The sequence below is a fragment of the Lissotriton helveticus genome, chromosome 10, assembly GCF_964261635.1.
Source record: "Lissotriton helveticus chromosome 10, aLisHel1.1, whole genome shotgun sequence".
NCBI classification, from domain to species: Eukaryota; Metazoa; Chordata; class Amphibia; order Caudata; family Salamandridae; genus Lissotriton; species Lissotriton helveticus.
In genome coordinates this window covers 967,746,157-967,764,764 of record NC_136071.1, presented here as the reverse complement: position 1 = coordinate 967,764,764, position 18,608 = coordinate 967,746,157, and the positions used below count along the sequence as shown (strand labels likewise).

The following is an 18,608-nucleotide window of genomic DNA, read 5'->3' as shown; positions in this document are numbered from 1 at the left end:
GTGGTGTACCTTAGTTAAATAAGATACACATGTAATACCTAGTTCCTCATGTAACAAGAAGTAAGGAGTCAATGGGGTGAGGCCAAGCAAACACTGGCAAAATTGGCTCCCCTTGACCTGCAACTTGGTAACGTTGCGGGAAAACAGGTACACATATTCAATCAATCAATCAATCAATCATGGCATTTGTATCGCGCGCTACTCACCCGGAAGGGTCTCAAGGCGCTGGGGGGAGGGGGTTGCTACTGCTCGAACAGCCAGGTCTTGAGTTGTTTCCTGAAGGCGAGGTGGTCCTGTGTCAGTCGGAGGTGGATGGGGAGGGAGTTCCATGTCTTGGCTGCCAGGTAGGAGAAGGATCTTCCTCCGGCGGTGGCTCTTCGGATGCGTGGTACGGCGGCGAGGGCGAGGCTTGTAGAGCGTAGCTGGCGGGTGGGTGTGTAGAAGGTCAGGCGGTCGTTGAGGTACTTGGGGCCCAGGTCGTGGAGGGACTTGTGTGCGTGGGTGAGAAGCCTGAACGTTATCCTTTTACTGACGGGGAGCCAGTGCAGGTACCTCAGGTGTCCGGAGATGTGGCTGCGTCGGGGGATGTCCAGGATGAGTCGGGCGGAGGCGTTCTGTATGCGCTGGAGTTTTTTCTGTAGTTTGGCTGTGGTTCCCGCGTAGAGGGTGTTCCCGTAGTCCAGTCGGCTGGTGACAAGTGCCTGTGTGACGGTCTTCCTGGTCTCGGTGGGGATCCATCGGAAGATCTTACGGAGCATACGCAGGGTGTTGAAGCACGATGAGGAGACGGCGTTGACTTGTCTGGTCATCGAGAGGGAGGAGTCCAGGATGAAGTCCAGGATGATGCCCAGGTTGCGTGCGTGGTCTGTTGGCTTGGGAGCGGTGCCCAGGGCGGGAGGCCACCAGGAGTCGTCCCAGGCGGAGGGCGATGGTCCCAGGATGAGGACTTCCGTCTTGTCTGAGTTCAGTTTCAGGCGGCTGTTCTTCATCCACTCGGCGACATCTTTCATCCCTTCGTGTAGGCTCGTTCTGGCTGTGTCGGGGTCTCAGGTGAGAGAGAGGATCAGCTGTGTGTTGTCGGCGTAGGAGATGATGTTGAGGTTGTGTTGGCGTGCAATGGTTGCAAGAGGTCTCATGTAGACGTTGAAGAGGGTTGGGCTGAGCGAAGATCCTTGGGGTACGCCGCAGATGACTTCGGTGGCCTCAGATCGGAATGGGGGGAGGCGGACTCTTTGTGTTCTTCCGGCGAGGAATGAGATGATCCACTCTAGTGCCTTTTCTTGGATCCCGATGTTGCTGAGGCGTTGCACTAGGGTGCGGTGGCAGGCGGTGTCGAACGCTGCAGAGAGGTCCAGGAGGATGAGGGCCGCTGTTTCCCCGTTGTCAAGCAGGGCTCGGATGTCGTTGGTGGCTGCGGTGAGGGCGGTCTCGGTGCTGTGGTTGGCTCGGAACCCGGACTGCGAGGGGTCGAGGGATCCGTTCGTCTCGAGGAAGGCTGCAAGCTGTTTGTTGACGGTCTTCTCGATGACTTTGGCAGGAAAAGGGAGGAGCGAGATGGGGCGGAAGTTCTTGAGGTCGGTGGGGTCCGCCGTTGGTTTCTTCAGTAGGGCGCTGAGCTCGGCATGCTTCCAGCTCTCCGGGAAGGTGGCGGTGTTGAAGGATGAGTTGATGACGTTCCGGAGTTGGGATGCGATGATGGAGTCGGCCTTGTTGAAGACGTGGTGGGGCAGGGGTCGGTTGGGGATCCGGAGTGGATGGTGTTCATCGTACGGGCTGTGTCTTCGGTGGTCACCGTGGTCCAGGTGCGGAGGGTGGCGGTGGGGGGCGTTGGTTCGATGATTGGGTGCGTGGAAGGTGCGCCGAAGCTGTTGTGGATGTCGGCGATCTTGCGGTGGAAGTACGAGGCGAGAGAGTCGCAGAGATCTTGTGAAGGAGTGATGTCGTTGTTGCTGGTGCTGGGATTGGAGAACTCCTTGACGATGTTGATGAGTTCCTTGCTATCTTGGGCGTTGTTGTCCAGTCGTTCCTTCAGTGATTTCTTCTTGGTGGTGCGGATGAGTTGGTGGTGCTTGCGGGTGGCGTCTTTGAGGGCGGTCCTGTTGTCTGTGGTTTGGTCGCGGAGCCAGGCTTTCTCGAGGGTGCGGCAGTTCTTCTTGGAATTCTTGAGTTCGTCGGTGAACCAGGAGGCTTTCTTGCTTCTGGGTCTGCTAGGCGGGTTCTTAAGTGGCGCGAGGTAGTCGGCGCAGGGGGTCAGCCATTGTGTGAAGTTGCGGGCTGCTTCGTTGGGGTCCGTTGTGCTGGCGGGTGGGTTCTGGCTGAGGGAGGTGGTGAGCTGCTCGGCGGTGATCTTGTTCCAGCTCCTGCGAGGAACTTGTTGCGGGTGGTGGTGAGTCGTGGTTCTTCTGAAGCTGAAGTGGACGCAGCTGTGGTCGGTCCAGTGAAGTCCGGTGGAGTGGCTGAAGGTAATGTGCTTGCTGGCTGAGAAGACGGGATCAAGCGTGTGGCCGGCGTAGTGGGTGGGGGTGTTTACCAGTTGCTTGAGTCCGAGGTTGGCGAGGTTGTCCAGCAGGGCGGTGGTGTTGCGGTCCTTGTTGTTCCCCAGGTGGAAGTTGAGGTCCCCTAGGAGGATGTAGTCAGCGGAGCAGAGGGCGTGCGGGCTGATGAAGTCCGTGATGTCCTCGCTGAATTGTGTACGTGGTCCCGGGGGTCTGTAAACGAGGGTGCCTCTGAGGGTCGTCTTTGGGTCGGTGTGTATCTGGAAGTGGAGATACTCTGCGGTGGTGAAGGTGTCGTTGGAGTCGGCCGTGATGCGGATGGTGTTCTTGTGTACGATGGCGATGCCTCCTCCAGTCTGGTTGGCGCGGTCTCTCCGGATGATCTTGTATCCGTCTGGGATGGCGATGGCGATGTCGGGTGCTGAGGAGGCGTTCATCCAGGTTTCCGTGAGGAAGGCGACGTCTGGTGAGGTTGTGTGGAGCAGGTTCCAAAGTTCGATGGCGTGTCTGTGGACGGAGCGGGTGTTGAGCAGCATGCACTTGAGGTGGTTGCTGCTGGTGCTTGGCTTGGCGGGTGCGGTGCAGGTCCGGAGGCAGGTGAACTTGCAGGCCTGACAGGTGAAGGGTTCGTGGGTGCGTCTCGGGGTGGCTCGGTGGCAGGCTCTTGTTCGGTTGGGTTTGAGTGCGATGAGGGTGGCGGCGTCATAGGTCCGTCGGGGGCCAGGGGTCCTGGCACTGGGCGCGGTCCAGGCGCGGACGGGCGCAGACGGGCTTGCCTTTGGCGCGCCTTCGGCGCACAATCAGCGCGCCCGCTGCGCGTCAACGCTGCACGTGCGTGGAGGCGACATAAGAAGGGAGCCGGGAGGGAGGGTCCGCTGGGTGGCGGGAGCGGGGGGGCCAATCGGCTGGCGGGGGCGGGGCCGCAGGGAGGCAGCGGCGGGAAAAGGCGAGTGGCGGCAAAAACAGCAACAGGAAACCAGCAAAACAGGAGCAGGAGGAGCATGGGGGCGACCCGGCCTGACAAGGTATATAGACTTCCAGAAGAGGCTGGATCGGTGTGTTGCAACAGAAGGATTAAAGCTTATACATTGATTAGCTATACAAGGCATCCATGAGCATTTAGAATGAAACCTAATTCCTAGGTAAGGAAAATTAGCAACCTGTTCAATGCACCTTCACTTGATTAGGAAGTGACCCGTTTTAGATGCTCTAGAACCACATGTCATGTATTTAGTTCCAGAAATATTAGTTTCCAAATCTAAATTGTCCATAAAGATGACAAAACTATAAATTAAAATCCTCAACCCATTAGGGATGCGAGACATCAAGACAGCATTGTCTGTGTAAAGCAGGGCTGATACTGAAGTGGACTTAATCTTGGGCAAACCCTTCTCTGAAGACTGTAAGCAGTCGTTCAACCCATTTATGGAAAGAAGAAAACAAGATGGGTGCCAGAACACGGCCTTGGCGCACACCTCACTGCAAATCAAATGGATCACTGCATTCACCTACTGATCCATGCCTTACGGTGGCACTTTCCCCACAGTGTAAAGCCCTCAAGAACACAAAGAAATCAGCATCAAGCCGGACATTTAACAGGATTTTCCATAATTTACTACGATTAACTCTATCAAAGGCACTGCTTTAATCCATAAAAGAAAAGAAGAGTGGCTCTAATTTGGGTGGCGTGTATTTGCTAACAATCACATAGAGGTTAAGGCATTGTGCTATGGTCCTAATCCCCTCTCGAAACCCATATTCCACTGGAGAAATCACTTAATTCAGGAGAGCCCAACTCTTGATCCCGCTGAGGATAATGCACCCAAATATTTTGACAGTTGAGTCTAACAGAGAGATTGCCCTATACCAATGGGGATCTTGTCTACAGCCAGTCTTATATACAAGAGTGATCACAGCACTATGCCAAGAACTCTGGAGGCCGCTAATGCCAGCACTGTTAATCACAATGGCAATAACAGGTGCCTAAAATCAATGATCTCCTTGTAGAGATCCATCGGAACCCCATCAGGACTGGGGGATTTCTTCAATGGACTGGCACGTATTGCCTCAGTCTCCTTGGATAAGTTCAATCTAATTTTCAATGGAAAAGACAGTGGTAATTCTATATGGCTTCAATCTGTAGAGCCCAGGAAATAATACATGGATTTAAAATGCTTGATCCAGAGCTATGCACTATTATTTGTCACTAATCCATCAGTCTGAGCTTCAATGCTTTTAGGTCAATGAGGGATTTTGCAGAATCCACTGGTGTCCTTTGCTGCGGTTGCTTGAACAAGCTTGTCCTACATTTCTGGTGCAATGGCTCTTTTATACTCAACTCTATGACAGGCAGCCAATTTAACGCTGTCCGTAGGAACACATTTGATGGCTTCCCGTAGCCATTTGTTGGCCACCCTGCATCCGTCCTTAAACAAACCTGGATTGGGTTTGTTACTAACAGGCACAGGTCACAGAAGGCTAGTCTTAATGTTAATGTTCAGGGAGACAATAACTTGAACAATCAAATCGCTAGACTGGATAGGCGAAAGAAGATGGTAAATCAGTTTTGATCATTGTACGAAGATGTATGAAGAAGTCAGTGTCCCGCTACCTTACCCTTAACCCACTATCATGTGAAGTAATACCCATTGGTCCAGTTAGTGCAGGGGAGTGAATTGTCACAGGGAGATTAAAAAAAAAACCTCAATGGTTTATGATCACTAAAAGCATTGATAAACTAGCTACTGGTCGTGATTATGTGCTCAGGTAAAGATAAAGATATAATCTAGCATCACACCTCAATACCTACCAGTAATGGTAGGGATTTCAGTGTCAATGTCTCCCTGTAAATCCATTGCATTATATAACCCAAATTCTAGTAGGTACTTACATAGCTTTTCACCCCTTCAGTCAGCATTACCAGTCATATAATCCTTCTGATATGCTTAAAAAGGCTGAAGCACTGTGTGATTGGAGCCCAGTTTGATATTACGCCCCCCCCCCCCATTTAAATTGTGGTATATAAATAAATAATACCGGGACTATTTTTGAATTACATTAACAATAACAGATAGCTCAATAAATAAGAGGCAGGATCCGATGTGTCCGAGTCAGAAGGATTTATTCAGGCATAAAGGAAGGGACTGGAACGGGACAGCCTGAAATAAAACAGGAAGGAAGGAAGGCAGCTGCACCATTTCATCGACAGTGCAGCATATATATAGTAAAACATTACATTACATTACATACAGTAGGCGTAACTTATGACAAACGTAAGATAAGAAGACATGGGTGGAGAAAGAAGGCGTGTACAGGGCGTGCACGGAGACATGTGATGTGAACGTCACAGAAGTGTCATGAATGGGGCGGAAACATGGAGGGGGCTACTCGAGCAGCTGGGACCTTTAACCTAGTGGTGCGCGCAAAACGGGCAATGACGTGTTACTAGGGAGAACTGGGGGCTATGACTTCTGCGCTAGAAGAGGAGACTAAAGTCTGCGGTGTCAGGACGACATGTACCTATAGCATATCTGGTATCTGGTGTTTGGAGTACATGTTGATAGAATCCAAAAGTTATCAGGGCAAAGGCTACTTGACACTAAGACTGGTGCATGCATCATTCTACATGTATTGCGTGAACTAGGAATTATTCTATGAATATTAATACAGTATTTCTCTTACATGGAGACAGAAAGACTAGACCATAGCTGGAACTGTTGATACGGTTCAGTAGCTTAGGAATGCAACGAAGGAAAGCTGGACTGATAGCTAGAAGCATAACAAAATCTTGGCAGACAGGCAGGCAGAGCCAGGCCGGGCACTGCGCAGCGAGGAAGTAAGTGAAGGGTCAGGGATGCAGGTGGGGGCTGCATCGCTCCTCGGAGAGGGTTCAGGAGACTGGAGCTTGAATCTGGTGTCCGGGCCCTTTTTGAGGCCTAGAAACGGGGACAATTCAATGAATTAACGTGCACACTGTAAAACGTGGCAACATAGGCCTAATACTCGTTGCTTTCACGAGAACTGGAAACTGGCATACTAGAGTCGGACACAACTATAATTGCGGCTTTAATCGATCATAGGGGAATACATGCATATCGATCATGCACATATATCATAGGATGGGGAACACGTAGGCACATAGAACATGGCAAAATTTACTTTTCCACATTCCCTCCTTGTGCCCTACGTTTCCATCAGGAAACATCAATATTCATGATACCATCTATCTGTTCATATAGCATCATTTGCTCGTCTCGAATTGTCTTGGAACGGGACTTAGGACTAGGAATACAAGAGGTAGCACACATGCCGCAAATCGCAGGGCCACATTGTAAACAGAGGCAGCAACTGAATATGATCATTACTGCTATACCTAGGAATGACAATACTTTCCATCCCCAAGCAGATATGATACTCCAGAGCCAACCGGACCATGTCCAGGTGCCTGGATTCTGGTGTAACTGATGGGCAATTTTATGAAGTCTGGTTATAGCTGAATAAACAGACGGCGCGTTATTAGGAATGAAAATGCAGCAACTAGATCCGATGACTCTACAAGCTCCTCCTCTATCGGCCAGTATGACGTCAAGAACGAGACGATTTTGGAGCACAACAAAACGCATAGCAGATTGTTCTTCAGTTAAGTTACCTAGAGCGGAAGTAGTCTCATTCACTACTGCTTCAAGGGTTCTGGTTAACCTACGTATTAACTTACTATTCTGGACAGGTCCTATAAAGAAAAAGAAACCTTTATTGAAGTATTGATATTGTTCTAGAGCAGTTTCAGTTTGATCGACAATTGGGGACTCAGTCTCCCTTCTATGTCTAATGTGTACTAGATGTGTGTTTCTGTGATAATCGGATGGGGCTAGAAAAACTGGTGGCAGTAGGAAGGCAATATAACATGTTCCATCCCAATCGAGGGGCAGACGTACATATGCGGTCTGACCACAAACAAAATAAGAATGACGTGAGGCTTTGAAAATAGATTTCCCACTGTCACTATACTCGACCATAGTAGTACAATCACTATGTCCTACATGTGCGGAACCATTCTTCCTGACACATAATTCGCCTTTGACTGGTAGTACTGAAATAGCAGGCAAATCTGGAGTAGTATCGGACTGGACATTCAAGACCATGAAATTCGAGGAATAATTACCTAAATCATATACTTCATTTTCTAGATCTAACCCTGTTCTATGGGAAAGACCTTGCTTGTCTGGGAAACATGTTCGATTCAGAAGGGACATATCAGTCGAGGAAGACGTTAACGTGGACCATGCTCCACACGAACCATTATGTGAAAATGGATAGGGAAAGAGTGGCAGAACTCCCTTCGGTGTCTGGAAAGGGGGGAGTCGACCACACACCCAACAATTAGTGGCATTGCTGGTCTGGTGTGAATAGTGCAACATTCGGATAAAAGTATTGTTACGCATAGCAAGACGATAGGATAACTCGTGAGGAGGCAGATCACTAAATGTGTGCTCTACTGTAACATTGGAAAACATATGTACATGTGAAATAGGAAAACATAAATGTAAAGCATAACTTATGCATGTAACCATAAGACTCAGGAACAATAAAAAGAACAGAACGATAATACATCTCTTAGAGTTTTGACTAACTCTCTCACTGTGTGGGTCTATCTCATACATGTCAGGAACCTGTCTAACCGTTTCACCCGAGAGGGACTTAGACAATTAAACTGGCTGACTTACTAGACCTCAGCTTCGATTTATACTCCTGCTGCGGAGTTTTCTCTAACAGGGGAATTTTAAATTCAATGTCTGGGCAGTCCTTGAGAACGGTGCAGTCCTTGAGAAAAGTTTTAGGTTTCAGTCCATGAAATTTCCTGACGTGGCTCACGTGTAGCCACCCTTTGCGGTTCTCGACCTTCACTGCAGTCCGGGTGGTAATAAGAACTAGGCGGGGTTCCTTCCAACGGGGCTCCAGCGGACTTGAACGATCAAAGTTCCTTATAAGGACCATATCACCCGGAACGACCTCATGTGGTTTCACCTCGGTGTTGTCTGGAAATGCAGCGGCAACCTGTGAACGACAAGATTGTAGTGCAGACATCAAGGAGGCAAGGTAATCTGTCAACATATTACTGTCAATATCGGTAATGGTACGGGGTCTAGGTGTACCCCACATGTTAGGGGGGCGACCAAACACTATCTCGTAGGGAGATAGACCTGAACGGGAGTGAGCGACCATTCTCATATAGAAAAGGGCAACTGGCAGTGCTACTATCCAATCTACACCTTTCTCTGCACATACTTTGGCGATGCGGATTTTCAGAGTCTGGTTATGTCTCTCTACGAGACCGGCTGCTTCAGGATGGCGTACACAATGGAACTTCCACTGGTACCCTAACAGAAGGGATACTTGTTTCATGAGCTCGGATGAGAATGGCTGGCCGTTATCTGAATACACGACCCTAGGTAATCCATAGCGGGGAAAGAACTCACGAACCAACTGCCTGGCAGTGGTCGCAGCTGTGTAATCTGGAACTGGATATGCTTCTGTCCACCTGGACAAAGAGCATACAACTACGAGGACATACTTGAAACCTCGACATCTCTCCATCTGAATGTAATCCATCTGGAGGACTTCAAAAGGGTGGTCAGGAGGATGGAATCCACCTTGTTCCACCGGGACACTTTTACCGGGATTGAACTGACAACATATCATACAGGTACGGACTTTCTGCTTGGCTGCTGCTCGTAAATGCTTGTTGAACCAAAGGTTCTGGATACTGTCTAACATGGCTTTTTCTCCTAAGTGTGCTGGACTATGTGCGGTGTTAATAATGACTTGAACCATAGAGTCGGGGAGAAACCATGTGGCTTTTCCCTTCGTCAACCATCCTTGATCTGTCTGGACCCCTCCTTGTTCGGACCATTTCTTGATTTCATCAGGAGTAGCATGTAACTGTATGTCTATGACATCTTGTGTAGGGTCCTTAACTGTCATACAAGTAGTCTGATCTGGAATGTGTGTCTGTGTCGTGTTAACTGGAATGTCTGGAGTCTGAGCTGTGAGTTTGGCTGTTCGATCTGCTAGATCGTTACCTTGGGAAATGATATCAGTGACTTTCGTATGTGCCTTGCACTTCATGATAGCGATAGCTGTCGGTAAATGTATTGCATCTAACAGAGCTTGAATGGGGAGACCATGCTGAATCTTGGTTCCATGAGAAGTCATGAAACCTCTCTCCTGCCAGAGCACTCCAAAGTCGTGTACGACTCCGAATGCGTAACGTGAATCTGTGTATATGTTTACTTTCAGGTTCTTGGCACGTATGCAGGCTTGGGTCAGAGCGACAAGCTCTGCTGCTTGAGCAGACAGGGTGTCAATACGATGTGTTTCTATAACTTCGGTTTCAGTAGTCACTGCATACGCGGCTACTAGTTCTCCTGTACTTGTTCTCATACATGAACCATCCACATAAAGTGTCAGGTCGGGATCAGGTAATGCAATATCTGTCAAGTCTTGTCTTGGCTTTGTCATGGTGTTAACAACTTCCACACAGTCATGTGTGGCAGGATTTGAAGTAACTGACGGTAACAGTGTGGCTGGATTTAAAATGTTGCAGCGTCTGATTTCTATGTGTGGCTGGAACAATGTCAGTTCATAACCTGTTAAACGTGCAATTGTCAAGTGCTGAGTCTGTGTTCGGTTTAAAAGAGCTTCCACAGAGTGTGGAACTTGTACTGTCAGGGAGTGTCCTAACACTATGGAATCACTTTGTCTGATAGCTAGAGCTGTGGCTGCAACTGACTTGAGGCACGCAGGCAGAGCCTGGGCCACTGGATCTAATGTGCTAGAAAAATAAGCACAGGGCTTGTATTGTCCTGCTTGATCTTGTGTGAGAACAGATAATGCAGTACCATCACGTTCTGTAACAAAAAGTGTAAAAGACTTACTGTAGTTCGGTGTTGCTAGAACAGGTGCATTACATAAAGCTTTCTTTAACTCATTAAAAACAAGTGTATGTTCCTGGGTCCAAGGGAGGACAGTCGATACGGCTGCCTCCTGTGTCGTTAACTGTATCAATGGCTTCGCTAGAAATGCATACTGAGGAATCCATTGTCTGCAGTAAGAAGTGAGGCCGATAAAAGCTCGTACCTCCTTCTGTGTCTTGGGCTGTGGAAGACGTGCTATTAACTGGATACGGTCAGGTGTCAACTGCCTACCCCTCTTGGACAGTAAGTGTCCTAAGTAGACCACTTGCTGGACACAGAATTGCAATTTGGAAGGGGACACCTTGTGCCCCATCTCGGCCAGAAAATACAGAACTGTAAGTGACGCACGTTCGCAGTCACGTTCAGAACGGGCTGTGATCAGTAGATCATCGACATACTGGAGCAGGGCAGTGTCAGTTGGCATGTGAATATTGTCTAGTTGTCTCTTGAGTGCTTGACTGTAAATGCTAGGACTTTCTGTGAAACCTTGAGGTGCTCGTGTGAATTTATAGCTTCTTCCATTTAAACAGAATCCGAAAAGGAACTGGCTGTCTGGATGAATGGGGACACTGAAAAATGCGTTCTTGAGATCGATAACTGTAAAGAACGTAGCTTCAGAATCAATAGCTGCCAATAGGGAAGAAATATCTGGGACCACTGGGTACTGTGGTATAATACATTTATTAAGTTCTCGAAGGTCAATCACTAATCGATATACTGGAGGTGCATTTGGATCAGTACGTTTCAGGACTGGAATGATAGGAGAATTACATACATTGGAGTCAGTTTCTACAACCACTCCTTGAGCAATAAGTTCGTCAATAATTTTGGATAAGGCTGCTACAGCCTCAGGTGGCAATTTGTACTGTCTGATTCGTGGTAGAACAACACCTTGCTTTAGAGTCACACGATGGGGTGTGATATGCATACAACCTACATCAGTTGGACCTTGCGCCCATAAATGCTGTGGTACATTCAATAATCTTGGATCAAAATCACGTAATACATAATGACCTTTGAAATCACGGAGGAACAGACGGACCCCTTCTGGGGAGCAGCATATTACTGCTCCTAATTCCTTCAAAGTCTTAATGCCTAACAAATTTTCTGGGCAAGATTTCGTGAGTAACAAATCTGTAGTTCGGGACAATGGACCAACCTCTAGAGTAACTGGTTTCAATATTTCATTAACAATAGGCTTTCCTGAAAATCCCAGGGAAACATTTCTAGAGCCTGAGAGCGGAGCCCCTGGAACCTCGTCATGACTGATGGTAGTCCTACTTGCCCCTGTATCAATCAGAAACTTTCTGTCTTTCCCTAATACTTGACTATGTACATAGGGACCCTCTTGATCTACAGGTATCTCGATGAGAGGCAAGCCTACCTCCCTCTCTAGGCTGTTTCATGAATACGGCTGATAATCTGGATACTCGGACTGTGCATACTGGTACATCTGCTGTGTAACATGCTGTGTTGCAGCTATAGGCTGCGGTACTGTAACTGACTGTTGTGCATTCTGTGGTGGCTGGGAAGTCTGTGAAACTTGTTCTTGTCTAGGCGGACGTGGTCTTTCTTTAGTTTTACCAGTAGCTATGTTGTGTTTCAGAACTGCACATTCGTTTATAAAATGACCTGGCTGTTTACAGTAATTGCAGGTCCCTTTAATGGGAACTGCCGGATGACTGGCTTGATTCGGACCCCTCTTCTGACTGTCTTGTGGAACAGACTGTGCAACTAATACTTTCATTTTCGTGTCTTTCATACGTCTTCTTTCGTGTTCCTGCTCTTCCCTGATTCTGTTCTGGTGGTACTGGAGCATCTGGAGCATCTGTGACGGAGTATTAGCTTGCCAGGTACTTTCGACTTTCAGGACTCGATTTTTAACTTGTGGACTTGAATTCTCGACTAGTTTGGTAACAAAAAGATGAGGGTATGATTCACTACTTGTTTTCAGACCACTATTAATAATAAAACATTTCTCAAATCTAGAATAAAAATCACTAGTATCTTCGTCTTGTTTCTGTTTACAGGCTGAGATGGCATCCCAATCTTCCTTTTTCGTGGCTAGCAATCTTGGCAAAACTTGTATCAATAACTCGGGCAATTCTTTAGCTTTATCCCCAAGACCGGTACCTGGTACTCGTGAATTATCTTCAGCTTCTAATGCTGTCCAATCTATCTTTTTCTCTCCCACCTCCCATTCTTTTTCTTTTAGTTTTTCATATATGCCCGCAGGCAACAGGACCTTTAACATTTTAATGATATCAGGATACGTGTATTCTCCCATGCGGAGCATGTCTTTTAATTCACGGTGGAACCCTGCTGGATCTTTATCATGACAGGGAATTAACTTTTTCATTTCTAAGAGTTCCATCTTTGTGATAGGGGTGTAAACAAATACTCGTTCTAGACCACCACCCTCTTTCTTGACTGGATGCACTTCTCGTAACGGATTCTGTCTGTCTATGTAGAATGATTTTCTTTCTGGGGGTGAGACGTGAACAAAATGTGGATTCAGAAACGTTCGGTATTTGTGGCGCTGTTCTAGAATGATACTAATTAAATCGGTACCTAGACCTTTCCATCTGTACTGGAGTAACTCGTTCAATATATCATGTAAAGGACCTGGATCAGAATGTTGTTCCTCATACAGTGTAATGAGGTGCTGGATCATATACATACCCACCAGTCGCTGTTCGGCTGGGGGCAGTTTCAGAAACATTTGGGCCACTACTTCGTCTGGAAAAGTGGTAGAATCAGTAGTCCACCTAGCTATAACCCATTCGTAATTTCAGGATGTGATCGGTAGCTTGGAATACCTGCTCAAGAGAACATTGTTCTGGTACTGGAGGAGGAAAAGCTTTCTTGTAATCTAGACGTGAATGTCGGTCGGAAAGTCTAGTTCTACCTACATACGCTATTCTGCCGGGATTCTCGTTGTCTACCTCTTCTGTAGAAGAGTCATCTTCTTTCTCGGTTGCTTGTTTTGCTTCTCGTTTCTCGTGTATAGTTATGATTTCCCTCCGAATTTTCTTGTACATACTCTCTATACAACCTTGTGTCTTGTGTTTTCCCTCGGATATATTGTCACTCCATCTAGTCAGGACTTTCATTTCTTCTTGATCTTTTTCTGGGTAATCTTGCTCTCTTATTAAACATTTAATCAAAAACTTTAAAATCATGAGCTGAGTCTCGACTTTTCTTTGAACTATGGCTTCGTGAATACTTTCTGGATTCACTCCTGTACGGATAAAACGATATATTCTGTCTAGATGTTCTCCCATATCGGGCAGGGTGTCCAAATAGCCGGCAACCCGTCTTAAACGTAATGAATATATGACCATGTGATCATCGCCTGGAACTGGATCATAACGACATTCAGTAAGTGCTCGCTTGATATCTCCGTATGTAGTCACTTTTGGCGTACGCTGTAACGCTAGTTCATGCAGCGTCATACGTCTTGGTTGAGGCGGGGTGCGAGGAGAACTTCCCCCCGCGGCTCCTAAACTAGAATCGTCGGTGTATACTGTACGTGCTGGTAGAGCAACTGGCAGAGCGGGTACATGTACTGTGGGCTGGGCCGGGGGTACTGTAACAGGTGCTGTAACATTAACTGGACCCACGGGACCAGCGGCTGGAGGAGCAGGAATTACATTATTAACGGGAGCAGGCGGAATAGGATTTGCATATTCTGGGACGGTATCGTCCAAATAGGACGAAAGAAAAATGTCAGCTGCGGTCGGTTTATGACGTAGTTTAATCGGGACCAATGGCGGCGGAAAATTACAGGGTGCTTCCGGGGTTGCTTTTGGCAAGCCCTCAGCAAGAAGAGGATAAATACCCTTAATAAGGGCATTTCTCTTTCTGTCTAACTGTTCTGCTCTGACTCGTTCACCTTCTTCTATTAATTCCCTTTCTTGGGCTTTTTCTGAGGATTCCCTACTTAATTCTGTTTTTCTGAATTCTTTTTCGGTTCTTTTATGAGATTCTTTGCGCCATAACTCGATGGCATCTTTCTGGGACTGTCTGGCTTTCTTTTTCCATAATGCTTCTTCTACTCGCATGATGCACTCTGCATCCCATGTACCTGATATGGGCCATCTATATTTCTCTTCTAGTTCCTTGGTATAGTCCGCCCATAAGTCTAGATATATTATGGCATCTAAGCCATGCTTGTGATACATAAAATGTCCTGGACTGTCCCTAGGAGGGACAGGAATTGCTTCTTCGAGTAACCCTTTTCTGGTTTTTAACTGACGTAACTTCGAGAACAGAGGCATTTCGGGAATACACTTGAAATACAATATACAATAATCACAGTAATAATATAGCGAACAAAGCACTCATACCACGACATAAAAATACATAAATAAACAGTTCGAACAGAATACTACCTGATACACTGAAAACAGAACACATGTATTTCTCGAGAACGAAACTTACTAGAATTACTGGATGCACTGCTGAAACAGTACAGAACATACCGGTCCCATAAAGAGACACGTCAGGACCCGTATCCACCTAGGTGAATACTTCGGACTGGATCTGCGTACCTAAACCCATCGGACCAGGATCAAACTAATGATCCTGTCTAGATACTTCCCCCGCGACGGTACTCACCGGGCAGCAGAAACTGGAAGGCCTCGGACAGGACTGGACTGCTACGACGTCGGACTACGAACTTCGGAAACTTCGGTTACTGGTGGGCCTCCGGATACTTCGGACCTTGCTCTCTCGGCTTGGGCTCTGGTCGGGACGAACCGCATTCCACACCGCTTCGTCTGGATGTCGGACCGCAGTCTCCGTTTCCTCCGTGGGCCTGAGGGAGACTTGAAGCAGAAATATCTGCCGGTGCGCAGTAGAGTTCCGTCACGGCTGCAGAGGGTCAGGGGGCCTGCGTGACATCGCCAGCGCGTGAGGAAGGGGCTCGTCCCTATTCGGGCGCCATTATGTGGTATGTAAATAAATAATACCGGGACTATTTTTGAATTACATTAACAATAACAGATAGCTCAATAAATAAGAGGCAGGATCCGATGTGTCCGAGTCAGAAGGATTTATTCAGGCATAAAGGAAGGGACTGGAACGGGACAGCCTGAAATAAAACAGGAAGGAAGGAAGGCAGCTGCACCATTTCATCGACAGTGCAGCATATATATAGTAAAACATTACATTACATTACATACAGTAGGCGTAACTTATGACAAACGTAAGATAAGAAGACATGGGTGGAGAAAGAAGGCGTGTACAGGGCGTGCACGGAGACATGTGATGTGAACGTCACAGAAGTGTCATGAATGGGGCGGAAACATGGAGGGGGCTACTCGAGCAGCTGGGACCTTTAACCTAGTGGTGCGCGCAAAACGGGCAATGACGTGTTACTAAGGAGAACTGGGGGCTATGACTTCTGCGCTAGAAGAGGAGACTAAAGTCTGCTGTGTCAGGACGACATGTACCTATAGCATATCTGGTATCTGGTGTTTGGAGTACATGTTGATAGAATCCAAAAGTTATCAGGGCAAAGGCTACTTGACACTAAGACTGGTGCATGCATCATTCTACATGTATTGCGTGAACTAGGAATTATTCTATGAATATTAATACAGTATTTCTCTTACATGGAGACAGAAAGACTAGACCATAGCTGGAACTGTTGATACGGTTCAGTAGCTTAGGAATGCAACGAAGGAAAGCTGGACTGATAACTAGAAGCATAACAAAATCTTGGCAGACAGGCAGGCAGAGCCAGGCCGGGCACTGCGCAGCGAGGAAGCAAGTGAAGGGTCAGGGATGCAGGTGGGGGCTGCATCGCTCCTCGGAGAGGGTTCAGGAGACTGGAGCTTGAATCTGGTGTCCGGGCCCTTTTTGAGGCCTAGAAACGGGGACAATTCAATGAATTAACGTGCACACTGTAAAACGTGGCAACATAGGCCTAATACTCGTTGCTTTCACGAGAACTGGAAACTGGCATACTAGAGTCGGACACAACTATAATTGCGGCTTTAATCGATCATAGGGGGATACATGCATATCGATCATGCACATATATCATAGGATGGGGAACACGTAGGCACATAGAACATGGCAAAATTTACTTTTCCACAAAATATCAAAATGATTAAACCTTGGAAAAGACCTTCTATGTAAATATTTTCAATATTACAAATATCACCAGATGAACCAATAGCATTGTAAAAAATAACAACACAAAATTAAATATGTTAGAATGAGCAACCCAGAGTACTTGTAAGCCTGCATGATTTATAGGCACAGGATTAATAAGTATACTGAAAATCTCTTTGATATCGTGGAGTGCTTCAAGGCTTTTTTCTATCCATAGAGATGTTTAGCTGACACAGTATTTATTAACATATATATTATTACATTTTGTTTTATATAGCACCAACATGTTACTTTTGACCACTTCAGCTGGCCTAGCTGTTCAAACCTCTTTATGATGGGTTGGAGAGTACTTATCGATATTGGAGATGGAGTCCTGGAATGTGTTTCTGCCATTTGTGGCAGTAGATTCTTTTCAGTGAAGCTGTTCTTGTAGTGGTGCCACAGGGAGTGCATATTTGGCCACTCCATGACGACGGTGAGGTATAAAGGGAATATAGTATGTGAAAGGAATGCAAGTTCTCAACTGTAAGTCTGTGATGCTTACTAAACAGGTAGGAAGAGAAGGACTCCTATCCAGCATTTCTTGGTAACTTCTAGAATAAAGTGTGATGGATGAAATCCTTGAATTATACTTAACCACTGATATTTACTCTCTGACACATTCCTTTCCATAGTTTGTAGCCACCCTGTGTCGATATACACAGGGTTCAGCCTCAGCCCCTACACAAAAGGGTCACTCCCACAGAAACTGCTCAAACAAGTCCCTTCTGATTGGTAAGACAGGTTTTGGCCTTAGTCAGACATTTATTAATATTGGAGTACCCTTTCATAATGCAGAGTTCACGGCATACAGAGTGTCCTAATTGCCCACGTTTTAATGGAAAGTGATTGAAATAGAGAACACTGGTCATATAAAACTTTTAAAGAATTATTTATGAATTTTATGAACACATACTTGATTGTCTCTGAACATTGAATTTAAGAGCGAGCATTAAAAATATATTTGCTGTGGGTAAATGTTTTAATCTTAAAATAATGCCATGTACGCCGTTCTGTTTGTAGATTGTCCAGAGAGCGTTGGACGATGCTAGACTGGGACGGACCTGCATAGTGATCGCTCATCGATTGTCAACTGTGAAGAATGCTGATGTCATAGCGGTCATTCACCATGGACAAGTAGTGGAGCAAGGAACGCATAGCGAATTACTAGCAAAGCAAGGGATATACTATGATTTAGTTAATGCACAGGTTTCTCACTAGTCATTCAAAGAATTAATGCAGCTGTAAAATGTGTCTCTCGAAGTGATCAACTTTGAATTTATATTTACCTTGTTTTCTAACATGCTCATATATTGACCTTGTTTTCTAAGAGCAAATTAATGGTCCTAGTGTCAGATATATACCACTGAAATTCATGAAGAGTAAACACACCATAGACTGCTATTTTTATATATAACAAATTCCTAACGATATTTCACATTCCAAGAGTCCCTTTTTGTTGATATATTCCATTCTATAGTGACCCTTTTTTTATCAATTATGTTATGTTATGTTATCTGATTTTATATAGCGCACAGCTGCCTCAGCAAAGAGGCGTCCCGGCACTGCCAGTGTCAGAAAGAACCAAGGGGCACATGCATCAAAGCCTTTTGCGATCGCAAACCGTGCGATTCGCAAAAATCGACCCTCGCAATTTGAGAATTCGCAATTAATTGCGAGTTATCAAATTGCAATTGCATTTAAGGAATCGTATTTTGCGATTCCTTAAATGCAATGCATGAAACTTTAAAAATCTGCGATTTCGCAAATAGGGGGAGCAAATTACCATGAAGGTCAACTTCATGGTAATTTGCAAAAACTTTGAAAAATGCACTTTTGTGCATTTTCAAAGTTTCATGTTGTGCACACACATGCCCTAAGGGCATGTGTGTGCGCAACATATGTGCACAGATCAATTTCAGGGGTGCAACAGGGTGTCCTTTGGACACCGCTGCACCCTTGAAATTGCATTCTCAAT

General features: G+C 46.4%; 1 protein-coding gene across 2 annotated transcripts in view; it reads left to right on the top strand.

Moving 5' to 3' along the window:
* LOC144784686 (ATP-dependent translocase ABCB1-like) overlaps nucleotides 1–18,116 on the top strand; it is a 1,804,387-nt gene extending 1,786,271 nt beyond the window's left edge. For both annotated transcript variants that reach the window (XM_078663637.1, XM_078663636.1), the window contains one exon: nucleotides 17,654–18,116. In XM_078663637.1, the coding sequence (XP_078519763.1) occupies nucleotides 17,654–17,851 (198 nt within the window). In that variant the 3' untranslated portion in view covers nucleotides 17,852–18,116. The remainder of the gene's footprint in view (nucleotides 1–17,653) is intronic.
* Nucleotides 18,117–18,608: the final 492 nt, after the last annotated feature.